The following is a 10,937-nucleotide window of genomic DNA, read 5'->3' as shown; positions in this document are numbered from 1 at the left end:
CAGTGGCTGCTACGATAGAAATAAGGATGCCTTTGCAAAATTATGTTGTGACATTGCACTCTATATGATTTTATGAAAGTATGCTGATGAGTGTGAATATAATGTAACTAATGACCCATGGAAAGCAGGCCCTTGAAGAATTCCACCTGGACTTCAACAATTTCCACCCCACCATCAACCTCAGCCTGGACCAGTCCACACAGGAGATCCACTTCCTGGACACTACAGTACAAATAAGTGATGGTCACATAAACACCACCCTATACCGGAAACCTACTGACCGCTATACATACCTACATGCCTCCAGCTTCCATCCAAGACACATCACACGATCCATTGTCTACAGCCAAGCCCTAAGATACAACCGAATTTGCTCCAACCCCTCAGACAGAGACAAACACCTACAAGATCTTTATCAAGCATTCGTAAAACTACAATACCCAGCTGGGGAAGTGAGGAAACAGATTGACAGAGCAAGACGGGTACCCAGAAATCACCTACTACAGGACAGGCCCAACAAGGACAATAACAGAACACCACTGGCCATCACATACAGCCCCCAGCTAAAACCTCTCCAGCGCATTATCCACGATCTACAACCTATCCTGGAAAATGATCCCTCACTCTCACAGACCTTGGGAGGCAGGCCAGTCCTCGCTTACAGACAACCCCCCAACCTGAAGCAAATACTCAACTACACACCACACCACAGAAACACCAACCCAGGAACCTATCCCTGTAGCAAACCTCGTTGCCTACTCTGTCCCCATATCTACTCTGGCAACAGCATCAGAGGACCCAACCACATCAGCCACACCATCAGGGGCTCATTCACCTGCACATCCACTAATGTCATATATGCCATCATGTGCCAGCAATGCCCCTCTGCCATGTACATTGGCCAAACCGGACAGTCCCTCCGCAAAAGAATAAATGGACACAAATCGGATATCAGGAATGGTAACATACACAAGCCAGTAAGTGATCACTTCAATCTCCCTGGTCATTCTATTACAGATTTAAAAGTCACTATCATTGAACAAAAAAACTTCAGAAACAGACTTCAAAGAGAAACAGCAGAACTAAAATTCATTTGCAAATTCAACACCATTAATCTGGGCTTGAATAGGGACTGTGAGTGGCTGGCTCACTACAGAAGCAGCTTTTCCTCTCCTGGAATTGACACCTCCTCATCTATTACTGGGAGTGGACTACATCCACTCTGATTGAATTGGCACTGTCAACACTGGTTCTCCACTTGTGAAGTAACTCCCTGCTCTCCATGTGTCAGTATATAATGCCTGCATCTGTAACTTTCACTCTATGCATCCGAAGAAGTGAGGTTTTTACTCACGAAAGCTTATGCCCAAATAAATCTGTTAGTCTTTAAGGTGCCACCAGACTCCTTGTTGATAATGTAACTAAAATATGCTTAATGCAAACGGTCTCTTGTAAGGTATCATTACAAAGCTTATAATCTACTGAGCATGGTCATCCTATTTGTATAAATGTATCACTCTTGTATCTGAAACTAGAAATATGAAACATAACTCTGAGGGCCTATTGTAATTATGCAAAGTGTGGGCCATTAATGGTGGTTTGGAATCTTGATGGCTCCCATTAACCAGGACAATGGACTGTAGGTGGCTCCGTTTACTTGTAAGGGCTGGTCTACACTTAGTCCGGACTTCGGACTAAGGTACGCAAATTCAGCTACGTTAATAACGTAGCTGAATTCGATGTACCTTACTCCGGACTTACCGCGGTCCAGACGCGGCCGGAAGTCTCCCCCCGTCGACGCCGCGTACTCCTCTCGGCGAGCTGGAGTACCGGCGTCGATTGTGAGCACTTCCGGGATCGATCCCAGAACATCGATGGCGTGCCTCCGGACCAGCCGGTAAGTGTAGACTAGGCCTAAGTCTTCCTGTACACGTGTGTGCTGGCAAGTGGGTAATGAAGTCTTGCAGTGACATGTGATCATGTCACCTGAACTGCAATCCATCTTTAACCTAGTGCTTTTCCATTGACAAGGATGGGGTGGGAAACCCAGAGAGGGACATAGGAGTCCTTCACTCGCTCCAGGGGCCCCAGAAAACTCCCGTGGGGCCCGGGCCCCCGGAGCTTCTTCTGCTCCGGGTCTTCGGCGGCAATTCGGCGGCGGGGAGTCCTTCGGCTCCGGGGCCTGCCACTGAAGTGCCCTGAAGACCCGCGGCGGGGGGTCCTTCCGCCTCGGGACCCGCCACCAAAGTGCCGGGTCTTCGGCGGCGGGGAGGCCCCGCCGCCGAAGAACCCAGGCCCCCTGAATCTTCTGGTCGGCCCTGGAAACATCTCTGAGGGTGAGATTTTATCTGTATTCAGTTTTATTACTGTATTAGACTCAGATTTGTGTGTTTTATTTTATTTTACTTGGTAATTCACTTTGTTCTGTCTGTTACTACTTGGAACCACTTAAATCCTATTTTCTGTATTTAATAAAATCACTTTTTACTTATTAATTAATCCAGAGTATGTATTAATACACGGGGGTGGGGGTGGGGGGCAAACAACTGTGCATATCTCTCTATCAGTATTATAGAGGGCGGACAATTTATTTGTTTACCCTGTATAAGCTTTATACAGGCTAAAATGGATTTATTTGGGGTTTGGACCCCATTGAGAGTTGGGCCTCTGAGTGTTAAAGACGGGAACACTTCTCAAGTTGCTTTCAGCGTAGTCTGCAGCTTTGAGGCACATGGTTCAGACCCTGGGTCTGTGTTGGAGCAGACGGGCGGGTCTGGCTCAACAGGACAGGGTGCTGGAGTCCCAGGCTGGCAGGGAAAGCAGGGGCAGAAGTAGTCTTGGCAGATCGGTTGGCAGTTCCCAAGGGGGTTTCTGAGATCCACATATGTAATTGCACTACATGTGTTATATGCTGAGTTGTCGCTGTGTTGGTCTCCGGATACTAGTGCGACAAGGTGGGTAAGGTAATATCTTCTATTGGACCAACTTGCTGCTGTGGGCAAAAGAGCCAAGCTTTGCAGCTACACCTAGGGCCGGCCTGTGTCAGACTCAGCCGGCAGGGTGCTAATGGGTCACCCCACGGGGTGGTGCCCTCTATGGAGCACGAGCTCCTCCCAGCCTTAGACATGGGCTCCCAGCGCCCCCAGCTCCTGGGACCTGCCCTCTCCCTCAGCGCCTGAGCTGTGACACTCCCAGGGGCAGCACGTGGCCATTGCCTCGCTGGCGACGGCTTTTCTCCTCAACATGAGGCGGTCAGTGCCTCTCTAGCAATGGCGTCCCCTTTGCACATCACGTGGTNTCAACATGAGGCGGTCAGTGCCTCTCTAGCAATGGCGTCCCCTTTGCACATCACGTGGTCAGTGCCTCTCTAGCAATGGCGTCGGGCCTGCTCATCACGTGGACGGTGCCTATCACGTGGTCAGCCCTTAGGTCCCCGTGTTGGCCCGTCTCGCCTCCCGTCCCGCGGGCGGAGGGGCGGGGCCCGGGCACAGCTGGTCGGGGAAGATGGCGTCGCTGGGAGCGGCGCGCTGGCTGTTGCTGCTGGTAGCCGGGGCGGCCTGCGGGCTCCGCTACACCCCGGACTGGCCCAGCCTGGACGCGAGGCCGCTGCCGGCCTGGTTCGACCAGGCCAAGGTGGGGGTGTTCGTGCACTGGGGGGTGTTCTCGGTGCCGGCCTATGGCTCCGAGTGGTTCTGGTGGCACTGGCAGGGCGAGCGCCGCGGCGACTACGAGCGCTTCATGCGGGAGCACTTCCCGCCCAACACCACCTACGCCGACTTCGCCTCGCGCTTCACCGCCCGCGACTTCCGGCCGCGCTACTGGGCCTGGCTCTTCGAGCAGGCCGGCGCCAGGTCAGTCCGGGCGGGAGCGCCTGGGGAAGGGGGGGGGCTGACGGCACTGGTGACCTGGGGCGGGGGGAAGTGTGGGGCCCCTTGGTCTCTAATGGGGATTGCCTGGGGGATGGGCTGAGACCTGAGAGTACAAATCAGGGCAATGGGGGGGACCCTAAGGGGCAAAGCAGGGAGTGGCCTGGTGGGGAGGGGAAGGGATGCGTGAGGGCAGGGTGGCCCTGGGCTCTGCTGGGGGAGAAAGCTCTAGGGGAGTCCCTTGGGGCAGGAGTGTAGTGGGTGTAGTCACGGGTGACCTTTGTGCACATAAAGCATCTGTAGGGGTCATTGGTCTGCTCCATCCTGGATGCAGAGCCACTCCAGTGGGCAGAGTGTACATAGGGCAGGACCCTGGTTCCTATAGTGTATTTCTCTGCTGGGGCTGACTCCTGGATCGTAGCACCCTGAGGATGCATCATTCCCAGGAAAGGAACACATCTCTGGATTTTAAATCTTGCATTAATCGAAACTAGATGCTAGAGGGGAACCAGTTTCTGCTGCCTTCCACTAGAGCAGCTGTCAGGTGATTTACTTCCTCCTTTAGCCAATGGACAGTCCCTTTCTGAGAACTTAGTGAAATATGGTTTTTACAAACTTACACAAAGCAAGAATGATTTGGTTTTGTAAAATGAGTCTCAAAACCATTACGTTCACTGGAACCATGGAAGCACTTGGAAGTGGTGGTTTTTCACTCAATCAGTGGCTTTAAAGTATCTAACTTTGAACATGGATTTAGTGCTGTTGAAAGATGCCACTCTGACAGCACTGATGTTTTTTATTCTTAGGTTTACCCTTTTGCCCTTAAAAGTTCTCCCTCCACGTTGAGGGTAAGGCATTTGTTTCACTACTTGTGTTCTGTCTGCATAGGGTATCAATCTGTCACTTTTTATCAGCAATAAAATTCATTTAAAACTCCTAAACTCTTAGGAGAGAACTTGCAAACAGGTACATTTAGAAAAGGAATCTGAGACAGCTCTTGACACCATCGTTACCATGTCCTTTGCTTTCCAAGTACCAGTTTTATTCAGATGATTTGGGGTATCTTAGGTAGGTTCTATTTCCTTCTGAACAAGGGGCTTTGATTTCCACAGGTATGTGGTGCTGACTACAAAGCATCATGAGGGCTTCACAAACTGGGGGTCTCCTGTGTCCTGGAACTGGAATTCTATGGATACAGGACCCCATCGAGACCTAGTGGGTGAACTGGGACAAGCTCTCCGAGAAAGGTACGTCACTGCTCTTGTACATACTGGCAAAACTTTGTTACCCAAGAACTATTTCCAGTTCTTGAAGTAGATGCCCATTAGCGTCTCCTAGTTTTTTTTGATAAATTTGTCACTAAGCACATGCTTTTCAACAAAAGTGTTCTGCCTCAGGGTCAGAGAACTCTTGTACCCAAATCTCCTGTTGGTTTCCTACAGGATGGCAGTAAGGTCCAGTGAATAGGGCATGGGAATCCGAGTTTGACAACCTGGGCTATATTCCTGACGTTACCACTAACTCACTGTGTGACTTTAGGCAAGTTGCTCAATCTCTGTCTCGTGTGAGGAAAGGAGTGTAATATTTACCCATTTCTAGGAAGTATTTTGAAACCTATGTATAGATATAGCATTCTCTAACGCAGACTCAGCACTGAATACTACAACAGTCGGTTCTTGTCGGTTTTTTTTTTTTTTTTTTTAAATATTGTAGTGCAGTGAATATGCAGTGAGATCTTTTTTTCAGACTGGTACTTTTTTGTTAACCCAGCTTTCATCTCTTTCCTTGCTTTGTTTAATATTTAAGGAACATACGCTATGGACTGTACCATTCTCTCCTAGAGTGGTTTAATCCTCTGTATTTAGCTGACAAAAAAAATGGCTTCAAGACGCAGAATTTTGTCTTTTCAAAAACTATGCCAGAGCTTTATGATCTTGTTTTAAGGTAAGAGCTGCAAACTTTTAGCACCCCTGAATATTACTGTATTTCTTTATTTGTTAGGGGGATAAGGATGTGGGGCAAAGGAAGGGAAACACTTTAATATTTGCTGTTCCAACCACTAGGCAGCTCTCACCTTCCTACAGTAGCAATTTGGGGTTTGAGGTGGTGTGAAAAGGGGATCACGTTATCTATCTGTGCTTTTGGGGACACTTTTTCCTCAATATTATTTACTGGCCATGATGCCTGCACAGAGACAACTTGCACTTACCCTGTTTTGTTAGTGCTACATCCCCACTTTGGGAATGAATGATGCTCCCATCCTTTGCTGCTGCAAGGATCTCCCTCATGTGTGTGTGTTTTTGTTCCCCCCACCAGGCACATTTCCTGGTCATGTCATACAATAGGAGAAGCATGTGAAAGCAAAGATAATTGAACTTCATAAGCAAGAATTAAAAACACTGCCTTGTGACAATCTTCTCTTTGGACTGGACCAGAAGTGGGAATGTTAAATTTTCTAGTAACGTTTATCTGTCTCCTAGGTATAAACCAGATCTGGTTTGGTCAGATGGTGACTGGGAGGGTCCGGAAACATATTGGAACTCAACCTCTTTCCTTGCCTGGCTTTACAATGATAGTCCTGTCAAGGTACTGCTGTCAGCATTTCCTTCATGTCTTCTGGCCATTACATAAATATGGAAAATCAGGCAGCTTCTAGTACTGGCAGAATCTAAGTCAAAACCTCAGGATCAGTCAAAGCATATAAATTGTCGAGGGCATCTAAAGTATTTATGGAGATATACCTATTCCATAGAACTGGAAGGGACCCTGAAAGGTCATCGAGTCCAGTCCCCTGCCTTCACTAGCAGGACCAAGTACTGATTTTGCCCCTGATCCCTAATTGGCCCCCTCAAGGATTGAACTCAACCCTGGGTTTAGCAGGCCAATGCTCAAACCACTGAGCTATCAAGGAGACTAGTAACTAAAGATCCCAGAACAAAACCCACAAACTTGTTCCTTTGAAACACTGCAGCAGAAGGATTGAGTGTCTAAGTCAAAATAGTTTCTACCCTGAACTGTCTCTCATCATTCTAGGATACTGTTGTGGTAAATGACCGTTGGTGCAATAACTGCTCCTGCCATCATGGAGGATACTATAATTGTGCTGATAAATACAAGCCGGGCACCCTGCCACAGCACAAGTGGGAGATGTGCACGTCTATTGACAAAAGATCTTGGGGCTATCGAAGCAACATGCAACTCAATGAGCTCATGGATGAATCAAGTATTATCTCAGTAAGAACATTTTAATATAAATAGGGGGATTGCTGGGGATTAGACGTTGTCTACTTATCTGGCAAAACAGTAGGACAGGGTGGTGGCTAAAGTACCTGGGACAATGAGAATAAAGCTTTATGCAGGTGTTTTTCTTTCATAGTCAAGAGGGAAAGTAAAGTGGATTCACGTTACTTTCCTGTCTGTCACAGGAACTAGTGCAGACTGTGAGTTTTGGAGGCAACTATCTTCTCAATGTGGGCCCTACAAAAGAAGGGGTGATTGTTCCAATCTTTCAAGAAAGGCTTCTGTCCCTTGGAAAATGGCTGCGTGTTAATGGGGAGGCAATTTATGCTTCTAAGCCATGGAGGGTGCAGATGGAGAACACCACAATCGATACATGGTAAGGATTACTTTACACAAGACCACTCTGAAAGAGCCACTCATCTCCGGCTGTGATCTCATGAGCAAAGAAGGGTTGATCTTGCTACTCTGAGAGCTCCAAAGAAAAATAAACACTAGAAAGACATTGATTCACAAGTGGCCCTCTACTCTCTGAGTGTTGGACTGTTGCCCCATGCTTTAAAAAAAAAAAAAAAAAATCAATAGTAAAACACTAAAGATTCCATGTGCTTCTCCTGAGTAGGAGTGTTTAACCTCATGGTTTTGACTAAAATTCTTAGTTGCATGACTGCGTTTTGTCTCCCTAAACTCCTGTGGTTGCCTTGGTATGGTGGTATTTACTTCTCAGATTCTTGTGTAATAGATCTGTGCACTGTTACCCAGCAACTGCATTTCCTCAGAGGAAGAGATGTATAGTAAGTGTGTAAGGAGACCAGAACACTACAAACCTAACCTGTTTTTAAAGAGAATAATGAAATGACCTACATGAAGCTTCACAAGAGCTTAATCTACGCTATTGACCACAGCAGCCTAAAGCAATGCCATGTCGCAAGGTGACCTTTGTTTTCAGGGAACGTATGTGGACTTCGTTTAGCTTTCCTCTGTCCCTGCTGACTGGATAAATGTTGGTTCCAAAGTATTGAGGTATGCAAGGAAAGCAGGTGACCCCTATGTGGCTGGCTTTCCCAATATGCCTAGACTGATTGATGGGGGGAGGCATGTACTTTTTGCTTTACTTCTGACAAAAGCCAGATGCTTGTCTGCCTCTGTATTTTGTGGTGATCTACGCACCTCTGTACACCATCATTATATACCCTCAGGTACACTTCTAAAGGATCAACTGTATATGCTATCTTTCTGAGCTGGCCAGAGGGTGGTGTGTTGAAGCTGTCTTCACCTATTCCATCTGCAAGCACACAAGTAAGGAATCTAAGAGTAGATAATGAATCTCACGAGTCCATCTCTGGTACATAAAGGCTGAGATGGCCCAACCTGGATTCCATTAAGTATCTGGTGAAAGTACTGTATATATAAAGTTGTCTTCCCTTACTTCTAGTCTTGGGTCTTCTCTATCAGGGAGAGGTCATAAAGGAATTGTGATCCCTCCTTCTGTGTGTTCAACTTGCTTTAAACCACCATTATTCTCTAAGAAACGCTGGATAGGACTTGTCAGCACTGCTTGTTAACCTGCCATAGTACCGCCAGGGGCATTTCTTCCACAGTGTTCCCAGCCTCTATTGACTTGATTTGCTGTGAAATTAACTGAGGTGCCCAAAAAGCAGTAGGACCACTCTGACATGGCAACACAAACTTAAAAAAAAAAAACCTATGAAACTACTCACTGCAAATGGCCCAGGGAGCGGGCTGTGTCAGCTCCAAACCACCATAAGAAAAATCTCCCTAGTGAAGAACCATAGGCAGATGCTGGGCCAAAAATGTTACCTTGTACAGTACTTGCAGCTCTGTAAACTCTGGCGGGATGGAAAGTAGTTGGGGCTACCTCTACCCCTTGAGTGTCTGCAAATACATTGAACTTGCTGGCTGTGATGTATTTAAACAGGAAGGATGTGCATGAAGCAATAGATGAGTGTATTGTTCTTTCCCTCTTTCTTCAGGTGACTATGCTGGGGTTCTCTGAGACGCTGAAGTGGGAGAAGGCCGTAGATAAAGGGTTGCTGATCGCTTTGCCCTATGTACCTCCATCTGTTCTCCCAGTCCCGTGTTGCTGGACTCTCAAGCTAGAAGGTGTGGCGTGATAGTGACTTTGAAGAAAAGCGAGGAACTAGATCTTTTTTTTTTTTTTTTTTTTTTTTTGCTTTGTTTTGATTTTTTATTTTTTTGAAGGTGAAGGAATCTTAATAAATTGTTTTTCTTGCTCATCTAAGAGAATACCTTTCTAAGCCGCTCTGGCCAGGAAAACAGATGCACTGACCTAGCTTGGGTGGGAATGAAGGCCTGACCTATACGCAACCTTTGATCTGTCTGAGAGACGTGGCCTGCAATAGTAATGTTCTGTTGCTGGATTTTGACCGCTGAGTGTGGTCAGACGACTGTGATGAGAGATCCTTAGCTGGGCTTCGTGGCAGATGTTATCACTTTGCCACCTTTAACCATTGCACTACAGCCTAATAGGCATGACAGTCACATAAGGTATGTGGGAGTGTGAACAAATTTAGTGTGGGACAGTTATAAAGATGGTTGAATTAGGATCTGCTGCCAGCAAACAGACTGTGAATAAATGGCACTTCGTTACTACAGTGATGGGTACATTAGAAATGCTTAAGATTGACAAACTGAGCGATGGTCACCCTACCAAGAGGGTGCTTACCTGCTAAAGGAGAGATCTCAAATTTTTAATTATCAAAATGTTCAAGATACAGCTGTTAACCAAACTATGGAGGGATGGAACTATTTTCATGTTTACTTATGATCAAGGAACGTGCCTTGGACTGGTGTATAAGTCTGCACCATAGAACTAGGCAAAATAAAGCAGGAAAAAATATCCACCGCTTCGGGACAGGAGCAGGTCTCCCCTGAAGCTGTCCACTGCACCTGTGTTTTAACAGCTATCAGCTCAGGAGCTCTTGAAACTGAATCTTCTGACTGATTTGAATATTCATGTCACTTAAATGGTGTAATCTTCTTGAAACTAATCTTTAATCAAAATGCAATAGCCTAACTTTATTTTCTGGTGTGTGAAATTATTAAACATCCTGTTTAGGGTGAGTCCATTATGCCCTTTAAAGTCTAATTGGAATTAAGCACTTTTTCAGATTCTGATGTGCAATGTATTTTCATATGTACATTTTAAAAATAAAATTCTATTAAAACACTGCTGCATTCCTTTCATTTGAATTAAAGCTGAATTAAGTGTGATTACAAATATTTATAATGTAAAATAAGTGGATTTATATTAATGTTTGAAGGAGATTAGATGTAATGAATTTAAAGAATGCATCTGCTCTCTCTCTAATACTCATATAAATTCAACTGATTTTAAATTCTTGTCCTTAAGATGTGGGTGTAGTTACATTTGTGGAAAGAGCTGTAGGCAGAAGGTAATCTGTTCTTGTAAGTAAGTCTTTGCAGAGGTACCATTGGTCTGACTTAAAATCAAGATAACTTTCAGTTTTGTTAAACAAAAAAGGCCCCCTCAGTACTTGTATTGGTAAGTTCGAAAAGGAAGGATTTCATAGCAAATCCAGGTTAAAACTATGAAACTCTGTTCTGAGAGTCTGCATTTTACTAGAGCAGGGTGAGAGTAAAGTGCTTGTAGACACAAGTGTCACTGTTCAAAGTGCTGTATAGCAACCCACCACCACTGTGCTGCAAAGCAGAAGGTACCAGACTCATGTAAATGTGGCTTAGAGCAATAGCTCTCAAGCTTTCCAGCCACCTGTACCCCTTTCAGGAGTCTGATTGGGCCAGCTCCCTTCCAGTCCTACAGTCTGTGCT

The 10,937-nt window shown here is 46.0% G+C and overlaps 1 protein-coding gene across 1 annotated transcript; it reads left to right on the top strand.

Annotated features, from left to right (window-relative positions):
• Positions 1-3,460: 3,460 nt before the first annotated feature.
• Positions 3,461-10,286, top strand: FUCA1 (alpha-L-fucosidase 1). The gene is made up of 8 exons (XM_034754191.1): positions 3,461-3,851; positions 4,979-5,113; positions 5,673-5,810; positions 6,347-6,452; positions 6,900-7,100; positions 7,292-7,482; positions 8,303-8,402; positions 9,098-10,286. Exons 1-8 carry the CDS (start codon positions 3,505-3,507, stop codon positions 9,236-9,238), a joined length of 1,359 nt encoding a protein of 452 aa, XP_034610082.1. The 5' UTR covers positions 3,461-3,504; the 3' UTR covers positions 9,239-10,286.
• The last annotated feature ends 651 nt before the right edge of the window (positions 10,287-10,937 follow it).

The sequence above is a fragment of the Trachemys scripta genome, chromosome 20 (genome assembly GCF_013100865.1).
Source record: "Trachemys scripta elegans isolate TJP31775 chromosome 20, CAS_Tse_1.0, whole genome shotgun sequence".
NCBI classification, from domain to species: domain Eukaryota; kingdom Metazoa; phylum Chordata; order Testudines; family Emydidae; genus Trachemys; species Trachemys scripta.
The sequence above is the reverse complement of the archived record's forward strand: the minus strand, read 5'-3'. Positions and strand labels throughout refer to the sequence as shown.